Source organism: Podarcis pityusensis, assembly GCF_964106645.2.
Source record: "Podarcis pityusensis genome assembly, chromosome: 13".
In the NCBI taxonomy this organism is placed as follows: Eukaryota; Metazoa; Chordata; class Lepidosauria; order Squamata; family Lacertidae; genus Podarcis; species Podarcis pityusensis.
The window spans coordinates 26,368,166-26,388,761 of record NC_138038.1 but is presented as its reverse complement, the minus strand read 5'-3'; the positions used below and the strand labels follow the sequence as shown (position 1 = coordinate 26,388,761).

The window sequence follows — 20,596 nt, the reverse complement described above, 5'->3', positions numbered from 1 at the left end:
TAGTCCCAAATGCGTTTGTTCACAAACAAAGGTCGTTGCAAACCATTGAATCTTGAGTGAGATGATCTTCGAAACAGTCGCTCCCTCCATACCTCCTCCTAAATGCCAAGTTTTGTCAAAATGTAGAGCTCCTTGGCTGAGGAGCAGCAATTCTTACACACACACACACACACAGAGAGAGAGAGAGAGAGAGAGAGAGAGAGAGAGAGACTGCTGGGCTGTGGAATTAATCAATAGGAAGTTATTGAAATGAGCTACCAAGTTGAAACGGGAGCCCAGCATTTCCTATAGTAACAGATAGTGCTGTGTTGTCTTTGGTGTTAGGAATCTGGAGGAGGATTTTTATTGAGGCGAAAAGGCTGTACGTGGGGAATAATGCATGCTGGTTGGCTGAATTGTGAACAGTGGGGGAAGGCACAGGAAGTATCGGGCTTTCTGAAAGGATGAGAGAAGTTCCTGCTTGGCTCAGAATGGCTTGGATAGATTCCAGCCTCCGGGAATGAGTTGCATGCTGAGATTCCCGAAGCCAAAATAAAATAAAATAAAATGGCCTCTTTAGTTCAAACCAGGGTATGAAATCACCATCCAGCACTGCCTATTTGAGCTCTCTGTTGCACAGGGATTTAAAAGATGCCCCTTTTTTCACGCACGGAACGTCACCTGTTGGATTTCTGCCTGACGCATGTCTTGTTTAAAGCCAAGAAATCTTTCCAGAAAAATATATCTTGGCTCTAGAGCTGGAAAAGCCTCACATTTACAGGGAAAGACAGAACTTGGCTTCCTAAAACTTACCTTTTCTCCCACTATCAGGCGTAAAGTTTATCACCTGCCACAGACCAGAGGCCTGTAACAGAAAGGCTGCTCAATTTTCAAAGATCATTTTATTTTCAGTTTTTTGTTCTAGAGGGGGAAGCAGCTTGTCTATAAATAGCACGGTTCTCTATACTTAAATTAAAAACCTGTACCCCCAAATGAATTCTGCATAATTTTTAATCCACTTTGCATATACCGTATTTTTCTGTCTATAAGACGCCCCAATGTATAAGATGCCCCCTATTTTGCGGGACTCCAATTTAAGAAAATGGGGGGAGATGTATCCGTGTATAAGACACCCCCAAATTTTTGACATTCTTTTTTTGGGGGGGACATAGTATTATACACGGAAAAATCTGGTATTTGCTTGTCTAAACTATTCTGTTTCTGCTAGTCATGAAGGAGAAAAGGTTACCGTATTTTTCCGTATATAACACGCCCCCTATTTTGGGGGGACTCCAAATAAAGAAATCCCCCATATGCACTATCCATGTATAAGACAAACCCCAATTTTAAACTTCAAAAAATATGGCGGAAATATAGTCTTATACATGGCAAAATACAGTAAATGGAGCACTGAATTCCAACTCGGCTTGGCTCTGCCATGAGCTTCCGAGATTCCTAGCATACTTTAGCAGAGCTGAGGGCTAGGAACTTACTTTTAAAAACCAAAAAGAGAGAGTTGAGATTCCTAGTGCGCTGGTTTCTTTTTCCCATTGCTAATTCAATGTCTTTTGGGAAGGGTGCCTTCAGACTACGCATAGTCACAATAATGAGTATTGATTCACTGGTTTATATACTGTATTTTTTGCTCTATAAGACTCACTTTTTCCCTCCTAAAAAGTAAGGGGAAATGTGTGTGCGTCTTATGGAGTGAATGCAGGCTGCACAGCTATCCCAGAAGCCAGAACAGCAAGAGGGATTGCTGCTTTCACTGAGCAGCGATCCCTCTTGCTGTTCTGGCTTCTGAGATTCAGAATATTTTTTTTCTTGTTTTCATCCTCCAAAAACTAGGTGCGTCTTGTGGTCTGGTGCATCTTATAGAGCGAAAAATACAGTATGTGGAACTTTTACCTTACATTTGGAAACTTAGACTATTCTAGTTTTACCCAAGCCTTTCAAAAGGAGTTCATAACAAGGAGCTTAGGATTGCAGACATGCTTCCAGGTGTGTGTGTGTGTGTGTGTGTGTGTGGATGTCCCACTTTTCTTTTGATTCCAACCTTATTTGCACTTCTCCTCCTCCTCCGCAGTCTGCACCGGGACCGACATGAAGCTGCAGCATCCCTCCAGCCCAGAAAACCACCATGCCACCCTCCGCCACCTCTATGAGAACTGTCAAGTTGTGCAAGGCAACCTGGAGATCACTTATCTGCCGGCAGATGTGGACACGTCCTTTCTCAAGGTGGGTGTGATGGGAGAAGTTAAATGCATGTTCTCAAGACAGCTTCTCTTTATCAGGATGAAAATGAGAAGAGGAGGAAACAGGGAAGGTGGGCACACACTCCACAGGGTGGATAAAAATCAATGGGTTTTAAAAAAATAACCTCAAAAATCGGATTTTTTTGATTGGATTTTTAAAATAAAATGCTTTTGGAGGAAAAATCTTTCTAAAGATAGTTTTCTATTTAGCTCACATTCTATTTAGCTCCAAAGGCTATTCATCAGGAAATAAGGATTTGTTTTTAAGTTTTTAATGTGTGCTAAAACTCTAAGTTTTTTTTAAATTGTTTAATCACATCAGTTAACAAACATGGATACATATGCTATTATGTTATTGCTTTAGTTAAACAAATTGTTTAAATTGTTACTAAGGAAATGGTTATTTTTCTCCTTCCAGTAAAGTACAGCAGAAAAGTTGTCCAAATATAAACAGTTAATTTATTAAACCTCACAATAATTTCATAATTATCTATCTATGTCTTTCTAATAGTATAACCAAATCAGTAATTTTTGATAGAACTGTAAAAAACTACTCTGATAAATTTATTATTCCAAAAATGAAACCTTCATCTGGTTGTAAATATTAAGATTATACCAGCAAGAAGGAGTCTTTCTGTAAAAAAAAAAGGATTTAAATCAAGTCTTACTGACTAGTGATTTAAATTAAGTCTTACTGACTAGTGATGTAAATCGTGATTTAAATCAATTTGATCCACTCTTCCCCTTCATATTCTCAAGTAGCATTTAGAGGAGGAAAGTTGATGGAGATTGAAAAGTACATTTCACCAGGAGCAGAGGAGTCAGGTTGTGCCATAGAAATCTGCATGTCTCTCTCCCTATCACAGTGAAAGTGTCACATACGGGAAGGTGCTTCCAAAAGCAAGCAAGGCTGGGTTTCCACCTGTGGCTGCCACCCATTTCCTCGAAAGAAGCCAAACTAGCTTCAGGTGCTGTGATTGCACCTGCAGAGTTGGCAGAAATAGCTTTGACTGGACAGCAAAGCTGTTGGATCTGGGCCCACGGAATCTGTGTTTGGGCGTCTGCTCAGCGTGATCTTCTTGTGTGCAAGCTACCTAATCCTTGAGCCTCCGTTGTCCATCTGTAAAACAGCAAACCATAGTGGTTGTCTCATAGGGGTGAGCTTGAATTAAGGGCTTTAGAACTCCACCATTTCAGGTTTTCGCTTGTTTTCAAACGAACGATAATACCCTAAGTGGAAACTAAAAAGACCCTTTCAGAAATGTGAGGAAATGCTGGAGAACGCGGCTTGGCCTTCTTGCTTGTACCTTCTTGAGCTGTTTGTTCTGCAAGTATGCTTTCTGCTTCTTCTGTGCTGGGGATTCAGTGGCTGATTAAAAAAGCAGAGCAGAGCAGGTGCCACGGGGTTTTGTTTGGATATATTTAAATTTGTCGCGCAAACAAAAACGCAGTAAGTATTAAGAGCATTTGTTGTACAGGTAATATATAGATAAATCTATTGCACCCTCAGTGTCTTTGGCACTCTGGTTGTAACTTTTAAAGCCCTACATGGCTCAGGATCCCAGGTAATAATAATAATTATTATTAGTGTTTTGTTGGACTGCCTTCTCCCACAGCAATCTGCCCATCTACTGAGATTGTAATCTGAAGCCTTTTTTCTGGGTGTCCTTGCAGCTTCTAGTATGGCAGATAGCAAATGATGACAAAGCCAAGGTCGCCCAATGAGCTTCAGGGCTGAGTGGGGATTTGAACCCTGGTCTGCCAGGTCCTTATCTGACACTCTAACCCAGTGTTTGTCAAACTTAGGTCCCCAGCTGGACTACAGCTCCCATCATCCCTGGCCCCAGGTTCTGCTAGCTAGGGATGATGGGAGTTGTAGTCCAGCCAGAACTGGGAACTCAGGTTTGAGTCACCACACCGACTCTCCGTAAGGATGGGCGGTTCCGCTTCTCTTCGGGGGTTGCCCTGGGTGGCCTTTGGACAACTTACCATGCCGCACAAGGAGGATTCCTTGCTCCTCTTTTCTTGGCTTCTCACCGTTTCTGTTTGTTTGTCTGTCTGTCTCTAGGACATCAGAGAGGTCCAGGGATATGTGCTGATTGCCAAGAACCACGTGCGCCACTTGCAGCTGGAAAGCCTCCTGATCATCCGTGGGACCCAGCTGTACGAGGAAAAGTATGCTCTGGCTGTCCTCAACAACACCGACCCCAGCGGGGATGTGGGGCTTCAGGAGCTGGGCATGTTGGATCTGACAGGTATGGAAGGAGGGGCATGAAAAGGCGACGGGGACCTGAAAGAACCCGATCTGCCTACTCAACTGAGCTACAAATTCAGACATGTCCCCATTTGAATCTCCTCCTCTCCCCTCTTCCCTTCTCAGTAATAAGAGATTCAGGGCTATTGTAAGCATTACAATGAAAAAATGCAAGTGAAGGTCCTTCAGACACTCCCAGGGTGCCATAGAAATGTTCCGAGTTTTGTTTATTTCAGCATTTGCTAAAGTCCTCCTGGACTTGGAAGTAGGCCGCAGTCTAAGCCATAGAAATAATAAAAACAAAGAAAACAAAGCAAATTAAAACAAGTCTTTTATGCATTGCTCTTTACTGTCCCTTTCTCTCCCCCGATTTCTTTTCAGAGATCTTGAAGGGTGGTGTGATTGTAGATGAAAACCCCCAGCTGTGCTTCCAGGAGACCATCCACTGGGGGGCCATTTTCCACAAACACAATCAGCAGAACTACACGGAGATCAGCAGCCGTCGCCGTCGGATCTGTAAGCGAACCTTGTTTGGCTGCTGGGCTGTGTTGGGGTTATAGAATTCTGCACCGAAATGCTCTCCCACAAAACCATGGCAAACACATATTCCTCGCTGCTCATTCTTCCTTCGTTGGCACATGCCAGAGGCCTTTGAAGTCTGCTTCTACTCCTTTGATTTTCATGTCTCCACCTATTCTAACCTCTAAATCGGACCACTGCAACACACCAAACATGGGGCTGCCTTTGAAGACGATTTGGAGATTGCTGGTGCAGATTCAGCAGCCAGATTGTCAACCGAGGCAGGGCAGTCTGAACATATAATGCCAGTTCTGGCACGACAACACTGGCCACCCATTAGTTTGCAAGCTCAGTTTTGTCCTATAAAGCAATTATGCAGCTTGGGGCCCCAGTGTCTCAAGGACTGTCTCACCCCACATAAGCCAACCTAGACCTTGCAATCATCACCTGAGGCTCCTCTTTGTGTGCTGCTTCCATGGGAGACTTGGAGGAGATTGGTCCGGTGTTATCTTGATCTATTTTTAGGCAAAGGTTTATCTCTTTACCTGTGTTCTTGGCTTCTAATCTGAAGAGTGGCATTGTGGCCCATTTTAGTTGGGTAGGATCAGAAAGTCCTACCTACCTTTTATCTGTGTTTTAGATTCTTATTGGAGGTTCTTAATTGGTTTGGACCTAAGGTGCTTTGATTTGCTCTGTGAGAAAAGTGACTGTAACAAATAGAATACAGGAATATTTGGTGAGGACCACCTTGCTTTTAAGAAAGTGTCTGTTTTCCCCACTCCTCAGGCCCCGACTGCCAAAGAATATGCCTCAATGGCCACTGCTGGGGAGAAGGAAAGGGGAGCTGTCAAACATGTGAGTATCAGGCTTTTTGGGATCTGGGCTATACCAAAACGTACAGGTTTTACACAGTATCTCTTAACAGCTTTGGAGTGCGTAATTTGCGTGTAGAACGGGGAATGGGTCGCCATTTTGTCTCCCCCAGCCTGAGCGCCGCATTCCTTTCCATGCAATCATTCGGGGGCTACATGTCAGTGGTGGGCAAGGCTGATGCTAAAAGTGGGAGGAGCAACAAGTGTGAATTGTATTGTAGGCTCATTTCTGCACACTTGTGCTCACCCCTCTTTCCACCCATCCAGATGAACAAGAGGCACGTCAGAGTTCAGACATGCATTTCAGGCAGATGGGAACAGTTAAGGTGAACGCAAAGCAGGGCTGTGGCCTGGGGAGAGTCCCAAGGGCCAGACAGAGGGGCCTGGTGGGTTGCATATGGCCCCTGTCTATGGGATTCTCTATCCTTGCCATAGATCAGTGTGGGCCGTGCGGTCCTCGAGGCCTTTTTGGAGGCCCTTGGCAGCATTTGATGCCCCCCAGCCCTCACGCCGCCATGCCAAAGCTGGGTAAGGGAGACGCTGGGCTTTTGGAAGGAGGTGTGAGGGTTCTGACAGGGTCCCGGATTCCCTCCTGCCTTCTTCCAAAGCCTAGTTAGCACTTTTCCAGTTTGGGGAAGGAGGTGGGAAGAGTACATCTGAGAAGAGTACATCTGAGCATGTCTCTAAAGCAAAGCCTTTAGAGGTCTTCTGTTATTCGCTCAGGGAGTTAGACTTCTGCTTAGCTCTCCCCTGTCCCACAAAACTCCCTGGCATCCCCGCTTCTCCTGTTCTCTCAAAGGCGCCTCTTTCTCCCTCTTAAGATTCCTAGCCTGTTGCAACGACCTGGGCTGTCCCCTAGTGTAGCTGTGCCGTGCCTTATTTTCCTCTCACCCTACTGTCACCTGGCATTTATGTCGCAGCCCAAGCAGCAGCTGCTGCTGCTGCTGGCACCTCCCTTTTTGCAAGCTGTCAGTTCAGAGGGTACGAGAACCCTCTTGTGTTTGATGAAGGAGCGGAGCTTCTGTGCCTATGACTTTTCTGTTTTTCTCTTTGTCGTCGTCCCCCCCCCCCCCGCCAGTGACAAGCACAGTCTGCGCCAGCAGCTGTGCAAGGTGTAAGGGGAGACACCCAACGGATTGTTGCCACGAGCAGTGTGCAGCCGGCTGCACGGGACCCAAACACTCCGACTGCCTGGTGAGTGTGTGTGTGCCCTGGGGTTCTCGTTTTTCATTTATCAAACGCGCTGTCAAGTATTCTGATTGCCAGAAAAAACACAAACATTTACCTCTCTCACACACCCAACCTGTATTGGAGCCGGATCCAGAGCAAAACAGGGGTGGAGCCCTGGCGGAACCCAAAAGGCAAGGAGCAGATTCCTGTTGAATCTGGTGATCGTGAGCAGAGCTTGTTGGGATCTGGAGTTGACTGGCTTTAGAAGACATCTGAAGGCAGCCCTGTATAAGGAAGATTTTAATGTTTAATTTTGTATTATGTTCTTGTTCCTGCTGGAAGCCGTTCAGAGTGACTGGTGCAACCCAGTCAGATGGGTGGGGTACATCATCCTCATCCTCATTATTATTATTATTAGCCTCTTACCTGACAAAGGAGGGGTGTTAGCCAGCTGATGAAGGAAATGAATGGTTAAATGATTGTTTTTGAATGGGCAGTTCACCTGCAGGGGAGGAGTCTGAATCAACTACTTGGGGGGTGTGTGTGTGTGTGTGTGTAAGTAAGAGAGAGATTGATTCTCGAGTTTAAATCAACAAATAGAGGCAGAGACAGGTTTCTACCAGCTGAGGAAATAATTTCTGGCTGGTATTGGGGATTCAGCCTTCAGGTGAGGGTTGCTCACTGAGCATCACTGCCTGTAGCAAGAGTGCCCGTTTTACAGTCATACCTTGGTTCTCGAATTTAATCCATTCCGGGAGTCTGTTCGACTCCCGAAACGGTTCGAAAACCAAGGCATCGCTTCTGATTGGCTGCAGGAGATTCCTGCAGCCAATCAGAAGCCGTGTAAGCCGTGTCAGATGTTTGGCTTCCAAAAAACAATTGCAAACCAGAACACTCACTTCTGGGCTTGCAATGTTCAGGAGCCGATTTGTTCAACAACTAAGGCGTTTGACTACCAAGGTATGACTGTACTTCCATTTATACTGTGCATATTCTGCATTGTAAGTAAAACAAATATTACAAAGCCGCCATAAAGCTGCAGCGCTCCCCTCCCCCCTAAAAAGAAATGAAATCGCATAGTGCTGCCCAAGAATTTGTCCCCGTTTGGAAGTGGGTGCAAGGCTGGTTCTACAGGCTTGGAGCATGAAAAGAACGGCTTCGGAAGTTCATTGCCACAAAAATTTTCGTTAGCCTTTGTGGGGCCACGGAAACTTCGTTGCTTTTGATCCAAGTGACTCACTTTCTAGGGTGGCCCCTGAGTGTTCAGTGGGGTCCTTCCTATATGAAAGTTATCAAAGTGTAGCTAAAGCTAAAGGGACCCCTGACCATTAGGTCCAGTCGTGGCCGACTCTGGGGTTGCGGCGCTCATCTCGCTTTATTGGCCGAGGGAGCCGGCATATAGCTTCCGGGTCATGTGGCCAGCATGACTAAGCCGCTTCTGGTGAACCAGAGCAGCGCACGGAAACACTGTTTACCTTCCCGCTGGAGCGGTACCTATTTATCTACTTGCACTTTGACGTGCTTTTGAACTGCTAGGTTGGCAGGAGGTGGGACCGAGCAGCGGGAGCTCACCCTGTCGTGGGGATTTGAACTGCTGACCTTTTGATCGGCAAGTCCTAGGCTCTGTGGTTTAACCCACAGCGCCACCCGTGTCTCAAAGTGTACGTGCCTTTAAAAATAGAAAAATAGGACTTGCTACCTTTCCGTTTCTCCAGGCCTGTCTGCACTTCAACCACAGTGGGATTTGCGAATTGCATTGCCCACTTCTCTTCAACTACAATCCAGACACCTACGAGCATCTGCCCAATCCAAATGGACGGTACACTTTTGGAGCAACCTGTGTTGCTGAATGCCCTTGTAAGGCTCTTATTATTATCCCTTTTGTTTTGCGCATGTATATGTTATTGGGGTTGCGGTATGTGTGCAGGATTTTTGGAACTGAAAATGCCCTGGGATAGTTACTAACTTCTGTTTAGTCCAGTGGCGTAGCGTGGGGGGTGCAGGGGGGGGGCCAGCCGCACCGGGCGCAACATCTGGGGGGGCGCGCTCGCACTCGCAGCTCTCTGCCCCTACCTGGCTCACTCACTCTCTCTCACTGCAGTGCTGGCTGTGCGAATCCGATCTGAGCCGCTGGGTCGCCGCCCACTGTGGAGGGGGTGGGTGCCAGGCGTGCGGTGCGGAGAGAGAGCGAGGGACTATCTGGGGGAGGGACAGTGCAGCGGCCGCCCAGCGCAGCGCTGAGCGCGGGAGAGAACCACACCAGACCAGACCAGGCAGCAGCAAGAAGAAGCTGGCAGCGGCGGCAGGTTAGGGGTTAGGGGGCGCAAATTACTTGCCTTGCCCCGGGTTAGGGGGCGCAAATTACTTGCCTTGCCCCGGGTGCTGACAACCCACGCTACGCCACTGGTTTAGTCCTTAGCTATGGAGAGGAGCCTGTGTTTTGCCTCCATCCCTTCTCCCTGGGAGCCAAAGGCACATGACTGAGTACTCCAGCACACAGAATATTCCTTTCGTGTATGCCAGTTGCTAGTTTTTTAATTCCCCCCCCACACACACAACATGAAAAAGGCAACATACAAACAGCTCTTAAAAACGGTTGAAAACAGCACAGAAAATAGCAGTAGACACACAGACACATATATAAAATGGTGGTGCTTTCAGTCATTTGAACAGCTGTCTGCATTCAGCAGTGGTATAATCCTGATACTGGTTTACCACCTTAATGAGAACTTGGCCTTTGTTTTCCCCCTTTCTCTATAAAGAAAAATGCCCCCAAAATGTGTGTTTTTTAAAAAAATTCTATTTCTCTGCCTCTTTTTATTCAAATAAATCCCAAAGTGGCTTACAAACAAAAGATAAAAATAACATAATGGAACATCGCAAATGCAGCATGAATTGTATAGAATACTTAAAACAATCACAAATTGCAAATAAAACTGTTACCATCTATGTAACACTATTAACAAAACAACTAAAAAATAAGCTGAACATCACAGTTACACCCCAAAAAAATCATATTATAGGACTCACAAAGTATGATAGCATTCATATCTATAAAACAATATCAAAACGTTAACAAAATACAGTGGTACCTCAGGTTACATACTGTCAGAGCTGCTTCCAGATCCTGGCTCACAGAGGATCACGCTAGCCAGCGATCATTAAATAAAAGTCTTTATTGAGTTACAGTTTCCATTCTCAAGCTGCTGCGTGCAACTCTACGTCTCATGGTTAGATCGGCGAAGCTCCATCTGAGTCTCCGCCCCTTGTACACCAACTTAATATCCTAGCCTTGCTCCACCTTTTCCGCCTGACTGTTCTTCTCTGGGTCCCTCTGCCCCCCGGGGTCTCTTCCTTCCGGGATTCCTCTGACGCTGACGCTGACCCCCCTGACTCTTCTCCCTCCTTTCGGCGGGCTTTAGGACCTGGCTCCCTTTCCGGGCTGCCTACTGCGCCACCTTCCTGTGCATTTGAACTTGGCACGCGCGCCCAACCTTCCACCTTCCGTCTGACCGTTTCTTCGCTCCCCGATGGAGGTGTGGCCACTCCTGACTCGTGCCCTCCCCCCTGTTGTGAGCTGCCAGCGCTTGATCCCTGGCGCCCTTCCTCTTCCCTGCTCTCTGGCGGTGACGCTGGTCCTGATTTCCAACTGCTCCCCTCTGAGTCCCCTCTGGCTCTATCTTCCTGGGGTGTCCCCCTAGGCTCCCCCCTTGCCCTGGCCACTGGTGCTCCTTTCTGTGAATCTTCTGATTCACTGGAAAGACTCGGAGATCTCGGGTCGTCGTCATCACTCATCTTTTCTTCTGCCTCCTCTCCCTCGCTCTCTGTTTCCTCCCTTGCCCTTGCCTCTGCTCCTGAACCCCTGACATCCATCCCCCCCTCGAAGCCCCCTCTTCCCCCCTCCCCTCCTTCCGGTGCGGGATCTGGGTGCTGCCGTGTCAGGGGGACGAATGTCGGATACAGTTCGCTTCCCGTGGCGGGCCGCCATCCGAAGTCTTCCGGTTCTTCCTCCCTGCTCTCGTTGACGACGGTCACCTCCGCTTCCATCTCTGTGCCGCCGTGCTCGAAACCCGGGTCGTCCCCGAAAACGTCCATGTCCGTCTCTCCCTCGTTGCCTTCTGGAGACGTTGCTCGTCCTGGACCCTCCAGCCACCTTCTGCGGAACTGCTCCTCTGGTCGATCATCCCACCAATACGAGGGTTCTGAAGCAGATCCCGAGGGTGACCCCTCTGGGGAACGGGCGTCTCGTGTCGGTTCCTCGTCCGAGTCGAACCCCCGGAACGTGCTGGCTGAAAGCGTGGGCGTGAAAAGCCAGTCGTCGAAAAAGTCTGCTGGCATTGGCCTATGTGGGAAGAGGGCATGAAACTCTTCTTTGAGCAGAGGTTCGTCTAAAGCGTAGCCCGGCACCCAGCTGTTGGCACTGGCCGGGGTGCCCTCCTTGGCGAGAAGGTATTCTACCCCCTCTTCCCCCCATCTGGAGTCCAAAATCTCCGTGACTTCGTTGATGCGCTCCTCCTGTGCCACTCCCCCTTGCCCGGTTCTCTCTCGGAGCGGACCCGGTGCCGTTCCTGGTTCCTGAAACCTGTGAGGTGCCTTGTAGGGAGTGAGCACCGATCTGTGGAACACCGGATGCATTCTGGAACCCTCCGGAAGAGCCAGCCTGAAAGCCACCGGGTTGACCTGTTCGTCGACTTGGTAGGGCCCCAGTTGTTTATGCCCTAGTTTCTTCTTCGCCAACGACCTGGCCGGCACTGCGTGGGCTGCTAACCAGACCCAGTCTCCCACATGGATCTCTTCGCCAACCCTTCTGTGTTTGTCCGCTTGTACCTTGTATGCGTGTTTAGCCAGCTCCAGGTGCCGCCGCAGCTGATCGTGGACCTCCTGCAACTCCGACGCGAACGCATCTGCTGTCTGCGGCTCCCCCTCCCCCATTCTTTCCAGTCCCGGGAAGGTTCTAGGGTGCCTCCTGTTGTTGGCGAAGAACGGCGTGACCCCCGTGGACACGTGCTTCGTGTTGTTGTAGGCGAACTCGGCGAGAGGCAGGTAATCCACCCACGTCGCAGGCTGTTGATTCGCATAACATCTCAGGTACTGCTGCATGATGGCATTGACCCGCTCCGCTTGCCCGTTGGTCTGCGGGTGTCTAGCCGACGCCAGGTTGATCTTGACGTTCAGGAAGCCCATCAGCCTCTGCCAGAAGTTTGAGATGAACTGTCGCCCTCGGTCGGACAGAATAGACCGCGGCAGACCGTGAACCTTGAACACGTGGTCTATGAACAGTTTGGCGGTTTGTTCCGCCGTGGCCACCTTCGCACACGGAATGAAATGTGCCATCTTGGAGAACAAATCCACCACCACCAGCACAGCCGTCTTGCCCCTCGAGCTGGGTAGATCCGTGACAAAGTCCAGGGCCACTCTCTCCCATGGCTCGAACGGAGTTTGCAGCGGTTCCAGCAGTCCGGCCGGCGGTCTGTGCACTGGTTTGGACCTCTGGCAGGTGTCACACCTCGCCACGTAGTCCGCGACTTCCCCTCTCATTCCGGGCCACCAGAAGTCTCTGGCTACTAATTCCACCGTCTTCTCCTTGCCAAAGTGCCCGGCAGTGGGCGCGTCGTGCAGCTGCTGCAGTACCTTGGCGCGAAGTTCGTCTCCCGGCATGTAGATGGCCCCTTTACGGATGAGCAAACCATCTCGCAGCTGGAACTCGTCGGTCGCTGCCGTGCCCCTGTGCACCTCTGCCATCTTTGCTTGCGCGAAGGAGTCATCCTGCAACGCTCGTCGCACCGCATCCAGGTCAACTGTTGCCGCCGCGCACGCCCACACTGTCGGTGCGAAGATGTGCATGGCGGCCGCTGGCGTTGCCTCCTCCAGATACTGTGGCTTACGGGAGAGAGCATCCGCCATGATGTTGGTGTCCCCCGGGACATACTCTATTCGGAAGTCGAAATTCGCAAAGAACTCAGCCCAACGTATCTGCCTCTGGTTCAGGAACTGTGCCGTGCGCCAGTGCTCTAGATTCTTGTGGTCCGTGCAGACCTGCACCGTGTGCTTGGCGCCGATCAGGAAGTGCCTCCACGCTTTGAACGCTGCATGAATGGCCAGCAACTCCCTGTCCCAGATGGTGTAGTTCTGTTCGGACTTGCTGAGCTTCCTTGAGTAAAACGCTCCCGGCCTCCAAACCCCCTGCGGGTCTTTCTGCAGCAGGACTGCTCCCACGGCTCTGTCCGAAGCGTCTGTCTCCACCCTCATCGGCCTGCTGGGGTTGACATGAAGCAGCTGCTCTTCCGACGCGAAGAGACGCTTGAGTGCCTGAAAGGACTGCTCCGCCTGCTCTGTCCAGATGAACTTCTTTTTCTTGGAGCTGAGCGTGTCCGTGATGGCCGCTGTCTGCATCGCAAAGCCTTTGATAAACTTGCGATAGAAGTTCGCGAAGCCGACAAACCGTTGGACCTCCTTCCGGTTGCGTGGGCTTTTCCAATCCAACACTGCTCGGACCTTGGCGCTGTCCATGGCGAGCCCTTTATCAGACAACTTGTAGCCCAGGAAATCCACCTCGGTCACGTCGAATTGGCACTTCTCCAGCTTGGCGTAAAGCCTATGTTGCTGTAGCCTGCTCAGCACTTCCTTGACGTGTCTGTCATGCTCCTGCTGCGATTCCGAAAAGATCAGGATGTCATCCAAGAAACAGACGCACGTCTTGTAGAGGAGCCCCGCCAACACGTGATGCATGAAAGCTTGAAAAACGTGGGAGCCATTTTGCAATCCAAAAGGCATAACTCTATATTCGTAGGTGCCCAGGGGCGTGAACATGGCTGTCTTCCACTCATCTCCCTCCCGCATGCGAATGAGGTTGTATGCCCCTCGCAGGTCCAACTTGGTGAACACTCTGCCCTTCCGTACCTTTGCGAGGAGGTCGTCGATTCGGGGCATGGGGAAGTCCGATGGCTTGGTCACACTGTTCAAGATGCGAAAGTCCACTACAAGTCTTTTTTGGGGCGTGTCCCGCTTCTTAACAAAGAATACCGGACTGCCCCCCGCTGCCTTGGACTCTCGGATGAAACCGCGCTCCAAATTATGATCTATGAACTCTTTGAGTTCCTGCAGTTCGTCCTCAGACATGGAATACAGCTTCCCTTTGGGCAGCGCCGCCCCCGGCAGCAGGTCAATTTTGCAGTCATATGGTCTGTGGGGGGGTAGCCTGTCTGCCTCTTTCTCGCAGAAAACCTCCAAAAATTCTGCGTACTTGTGGGGAACCGCTTGCAGCGTGCCTAGCTGCAGCTGTGACTCCTCTTCCCCTCCTTCCTGCCTGGGCACGATGCAGTGTTCAGCGCAAAAGGAAGAGCCGAAGGTCAGCTGCCTCTGGTACCAAGCCAGCGTCGGGCTGTGCTTGTCCAGCCAACTCATGCCCAATACAATGGGCGTGTCCGATAGTTGAGTGACATTGAAGCTGATGATTTCCCTGTGATTCCCAAGTCGCATCACCATTGGTGGCGTCTGCTTCACCACTTGCCCCCCTAGCAGCTCCCTGCCATCCACCGTGACAACCTGCAGGGGCAGCGTGGCAGGCAGCAACTGTATAGCGTGCCGGTCGACAAAGTCCTGCCCTATAAAGTCCGCATTGCTTCCGGAGTCAATGGTGATTGGCACGTCCATGGTGATTCCATTGGGCAGCTGGAGCGACGCGGTGAGCCTCACTACCGGTTTGGGCGGGAGGGGGTCCATGGGCTGTAAAATCTCTGGGGACTGCTTCACTGACACGTCTGGCTGGGCCCCAGTGCCTCTTCTTCCAACCAGACTCCTTCGTTTCCCTGCTGTGGTTGTCCTTGCTGCGTTGCTGCAGTTACCATTGCTGAGGCTGCAGTGTGCTTGTGGAGCCTCTGGGGACACTCTTTCGCCATATGCTGTGGATCATCGCAGATGTAACACTTCCTGTTCCCTCTAGGAGGCTTCGCTTTCACTGCTGCCGGTGCTAGGGCTCTGGCTGCTGACTGAGCCCTTGCACCTCCAACCTCCATAGGTTCCGCTCCTCCTCCTGGCGGAGGCGTGGATTGCGCACGCGCTGCTTCTCTGGGAAGGAAGGAGGAGCCCCTGGCTGGTTCGCGCCCTCCACGCCCTTCGTCCCTGCTCCACGGACGTCCTTCCAGCCGCACCCCCACCGCCAGCGCCCTCTGAACGATCTCCTGCGTGGTCCGGGGTCTCTCCCCCCTCGCAATTTCATCTTTAACCGAGCCGTGCAATCCCTCCCAAAACAGGTCTCTTACAGGAGCCGAATCTCTGTCCCATTCCAGGGCACTGACCAAAGCGAAAAAGCGGGCATGGTACTGCCTTACGCTGGCCCTCCCTTGCTTCAGTCCATGTATCTCCTGCCGAGCAAGATCCACGTCAATGCTTGATAAAAAGCACCCATCCATCGCTTTAATAAAGGCATCCGCATTTTGGAGCGCCGGATCCTTATCTCTCCACAAATTGCGCAGCCATGCTTTAGCATCTCCATGCAAATGGGACATGATGAATCCCACCTTCTCTTGCTCATCTCTAAAGTCTTTGTTCAGCAGTTGCAGTGCACACATTACATCTGCTCTAAAGTTGGGGTACTGTTGCAAATTCCCATCGAAGTGAGAGACCAGACCGCCTGTTCGTCTCCCCAACCCAATCCCCTCCGGTTTGGGTGTCAGTTGCCCTTGCTTCGTAAGCACTTCCAACCTGACCTGGAGATCCCTGTAGGCGGCAGCTGCGTCCTCCTCTCTCTTCCTGGATGCAAGAGCCTCGGCATTCAGTCGTGTCACTGCTTCTCTGAGTTCCACTATCTGCTGTTCGGCCGTCATGTTGTCTGCCGTTCGTGAGCTCGCTAGTAGGCACCCGCTTTCTCTCCTCTCCGCGAGGACGTAGATGCCCACAATCTAGAGATGGAGCTTACTGTCAGAGCTGCTTCCAGATCCTAGCTCACAGAGGATCACGCTAGCCAGCGATCATTAAATAAAAGTCTTTATTGAGTTACAGTTTCCATTCTCAAGCTGCTGCGTGCAACTCTACGTCTCATGGTTAGATCGGCGAAGCTCCATCTGAGTCTCCGCCCCTTGTACACCAACTTAATATCCTAGCCTTGCTCCACCTTTTCCGCCTGACTGTTCTTCTCTGGGTCCCTCTGCCCCCCGGGGTCTCTTCCTTCCGGGATTCCTCTGACGCTGACGCTGACCCCCCTGACTCTTCTCCCTCCTTTCGGCGGGCTTTAGGACCTGGCTCCCTTTCTGGGCTGCCTACTGCGCCACCTTCCTGTGCATTTGAACTTGGCACGCGCGCCCAACCTTCCACCTTCCGTCTGACCGTTTCTTCGCTCCCCGATGGAGGTGTGGCCACTCCTGACTCGTGCCCTCCCCCCTGTTGTGAGCTGCCAGCGCTTGATCCCTGGCGCCCTTCCTCTTCCCTGCTCTCTGGCGGTGACGCTGGTCCTGATTTCCAACTGCTCCCCTCTGAGTCCCCTCTGGCTCTATCTTCCTGGGGTGTCCCCCTAGGCTCCCCCCTTGCCCTGGCCACTGGTGCTCCTTTCTGTGAATCTTCTGATTCACTGGAAAGACTCGGAGATCTCGGGTCGTCGTCATCACTCATCTTTTCTTCTGCCTCCTCTCCCTCGCTCTCTGTTTCCTCCCTTGCCCTTGCCTCTGCTCCTGAACCCCTGACACATACGCTTCAGGTTACAGACTCCGCTAACCCAGAAATAGTGCTTCAGGTTAATAACTTTGCTTCAGGATGAGAACAGAAATCATGCTCCGGCGGCACGGCGGCAGCAGGAGGCCCCATTAGCTAAAGTGGTGCTTCAGGTTAAGAACAGTTTCAGGTTAAGAACGGACCTCTGGAACGAATTAAGTGCTTAACCTGAGGTACCACTGTAGCAACAAAACAAAAAAAGCCCTGTTGAATTTGTACACATGCTGTCTCCTCCGCTATGACTCATAAACTTTCATTCTATTCAATGCATCAAAAGACACTTGCACAAAAATGCTCTTGGCAGCAACTCCTTTCTGAAGGATCCTTGCAATGGAGGTGTTATTTTCTCCCAATTACATGAAGCAAAATGGCTTCCCGAACTTCTTTTTAAGAACTTGTGTGGAGGGAGATGGACCAGAATGAGAATGTGATATGACAGGGGTCAGCAGAATTTTTCAGCAGGGGGCCAGTCCACTGTCCCTCAGACCTTGTTGGGGGCCAGACTATATTTTGAAAAAAAGAAGGAATTCCTATGTCCCACAAATAACCCAGAGATGCATTTCAAATAAAAGCACACGTTCTACTCATGTAAAAACACCAGGCAGGCCCCACATATACCCAGAGATGCATTTTAAATAAAAGGACACATTCTACGCATGTAAAAACATGCTGATTCCTGGACTGTCCGCGGGCCGGATTGAGAAGGTGATTGGGCCAGATCCAGCCCCCGGGCCTTGGTTTGCCTACCCATGTGATATGGTGTAACCTGATGGCCATGGAATACCGGTGAAGATTTAATGGCCAGGCTGTTGCGGTACATGAGAAACATATTGGCATCGGGGGTTCTTTTGCTGTTGTTGCAAGCTGCTTTGAGCATGCTTTCCCATGGGAAAATAGCATATAAGTGAACGGAGGGTGGTGTACGTATTGCTATAATCTGCCTTGCTGCACACCATCCTTATGCAGTGGTTTTTATAATTAAAGAAAAGAAATGCTGATTCCAGGCTGTCATTCACTTCCTGTTGTTTTGAATTACAGATAACTACTTGGCGGCAGAGGTTGGGTCCTGTACTTTGGTGTGCCCTCAGACCAGTCAGGAGGTGAGCGTGGGCACCGTGCAAAAGTGCGAGAAGTGCAACAAGCCGTGTCCCAAAGGTAAGAGCTGGGAGTTGGCCAGTGGAGGGAGAAACACTGTTTCCAGGAAGACTCTGACTTTTCCCATGATGCATCAGTCTTGGCATCACATTGTGTACGCCCACCATGCATGTCCTTCTGAGAACCTGGGGTACCAGCAACACTTGTAGGGTATGCCCTCCTTCGTCGCATGGAGATATTTGGCACGAGGGGGAGGGATATATATGGGGACGCAGGTATGGGATTCTATACTACTTTGTTTCCTGTCTCTCGTTCCTGTTACCCGTAGAAATGGCCAATGTTGTAGAAAGGGCTTATGGCAGCTTTCCCCACTTCAGTGTCCTCCAGATGTCTTGGACTGCCACTCTCATCATCCCTAGCCAGTCCAAAACCAGGAAGGCAAAAGGCTTGTTTATGCAAACAGTTGCAAACGTTGAAACCGATTTGTGCTCTCTTCAGAGTTTTAGTTTTAACTTACTCTACCTCCTGAGTATTCTGACCCTATCCTTGACCACCTTGGCTTTGCTCTCCAACTTTGCAGCAGTTTCAGGAATCGCGTTTGTAGATATTCAGCAGGCGAGTCACCCTGATTTTTGGGCTCATGGCTCTTTCTTGGCCACTAGGGGTTGCAACTGGTGCATTCAACACCCAAGAAGGACTTGGGTTAGCCCAGGCATAGGCAAACTCTGGCCCTCCAGATGTTTGGAACTACAGTTCCCATCATCCCTGACCACTGGTCCTGTTAGCTAGGGATGATGGGAATTGTAGTCCCAAAAATCTGGAGGGCCGGAGTTTGCCTATGTCTGAGTTAGCCTTTCTTTCGGCCCTTTAGCCCAAAGGTTCTGTGTTGTTCCCATTGTCTGCTCTGCATTATGGTTGTGATGATGTTTGTAGACTCATATGCACATTCTCTTCCCTCCCCTCCCCGCCCCCCACCTCTCAGTCTGCTACGGTTTGGGGATGGATTTCCTGAAAGGGGTCCGTGCCATCAATGCCTCCAACATCCACCACTTTGCCGGCTGCACCAAGATCTTCGGCAGCTTAGCCTTTCTGCCAGAGACTTTTGCAGGGTGAGTAACGGTGAGCTTTAGGTGTAAAGGGTGTGGCATCAGTTTGCTCAAGACATCCTTGTAATTGTACCATGTGAGGTTTTAGCTTTGGAAGGGCTATGGGAGTGTTTATAAAAAAGGAAAGAAGTGGAGGAAGTTGGAACGATTTAGGCTCTTTGGGGTATATGACAAAAATGGCGGCCGTAGAAATCAGACCATGAGGTGTGAAAGCCTTCTGGTATTGGGAACAAGTAGTCTCAGAAGCACCAGGGCTGGAGATGGAAAGAAGATAAAATCCCTACCGGAGAAAAATGGCAAATTAAACTGTTGGACTATGCTGAAATGGCAGAACTAACCAGAAAGCTCAGGAACCAAGAAGACCAAAACTTTAACAAAGAATGGGAAAAAATATAATTTATATTGGAGACCACTGTAAACAGATGAAAGCATTAGCAGGATTGCAGTAACACTCGTAAGGTAGCAAGTACTAGGGAGACAATGGAGTTGTATTAAATATAGAATATTGGAAAAGGTGCTGTAGAAAAGGTTTGATAATAGGACCCATGGAGGAGAAGGTGGGAAGTCCAGAGATTCAGAAGAATCTGTAAATGTGGATCTGTATGGTTGTATTGTTATAATTTTATATTTCTAAAATCGAATAAATATAATTTTTTTAATAAAGGAAGCACCAGGGCTGGCTTTTGTCTTTGTCATTTTGCCCTTCACAGCAGAGTTTCCTTGTGAGAAATGCTGAGGTGATTCCACTCAGAATAGCATGTGGTGCGTAAAATATTTTGGCCACATTTTCATCAACTGAGTAGAACCAAAATTAAAGTAGTGGTCACTTAAGTTACAAAGAGTACAGTAATAATAGCAAGAGGAAGCGAAGTGTGTCTGTTTATTTCATTTCCCACCAATGCAGTTTCCTTCATTTCTGTCCAGGGATCCTGCCTCTGATACTCCGCCCCTTGATCCCAAGCAGCTTAAAGTCTTTGAGAACCTGAAGGATCTAACAGGTACGTAAGAATTTTATTTCTAGGTAGCCTTGGTCCCCTCTACCCTGCCTCCAAGTCCCAGGCAAAGGGGTTCTTCATTGTTATGGAGTAGCATTATTAAGGGAGCCAGTGTGGTTCAGTGGTTAGAGTTTTGGACTAGGACCTGGGAGACCAGGGTTCAAATCTCTACTCAGCCACGAAGCTCACTGGGTGACACTGGGCCCAGTCACAGTCTCTCAGCCTGACCTACCTCACAGGGTTGTTGCAAGGATAAAATGGGGAGGAAGAAAACCATGTATGCCACCTTGAGCTCCTTGGAGGAAAAGTTGGATATACAAGTGATAAATAAATCAGGTGCCCTCATCCTCCGCTGAATGGTCCAAACTTTGTGTTTTGCATAGGCTTCCTCTATATTGAATCCTGGCCGGAGTCTCTTGTGGACTTAAACCCTTTCCAGAACCTTCAAGTGATCCGGGGACGAGCCCTTTACAAGTAAGCGCGCACACACACACACACACACACACACACACACAAACACACATGCACACACCCTGGATTGGGGCAGAAATAGCTTAGATTGCAACAGCTAAAAGACTGAACTATAAATCAAGGATTCCAGAATCTGAGCTTGCCTCTGCTACTAACTCACTAGATGGCTGTAAGC

The 20,596-nt window shown here is 49.6% G+C and overlaps 1 protein-coding gene across 1 annotated transcript in view; it reads left to right on the top strand.

Moving 5' to 3' along the window:
* Positions 1–20,596, top strand: part of ERBB2 (erb-b2 receptor tyrosine kinase 2) — a 55,609-nt gene that overhangs the window by 11,529 nt on the left and 23,484 nt on the right. Inside the window, exons 2-11 of the mRNA XM_080978256.1 lie at positions 2,066–2,217; positions 4,303–4,489; positions 4,870–5,004; positions 5,794–5,862; positions 6,958–7,073; positions 8,765–8,906; positions 17,793–17,909; positions 18,832–18,958; positions 19,880–19,953; positions 20,334–20,424. Of these exons, the coding sequence (XP_080834382.1) occupies positions 2,066–2,217; positions 4,303–4,489; positions 4,870–5,004; positions 5,794–5,862; positions 6,958–7,073; positions 8,765–8,906; positions 17,793–17,909; positions 18,832–18,958; positions 19,880–19,953; positions 20,334–20,424 (1,210 nt within the window). The remainder of the gene's footprint in view (positions 1–2,065; positions 2,218–4,302; positions 4,490–4,869; positions 5,005–5,793; positions 5,863–6,957; positions 7,074–8,764; positions 8,907–17,792; positions 17,910–18,831; positions 18,959–19,879; positions 19,954–20,333; positions 20,425–20,596) is intronic.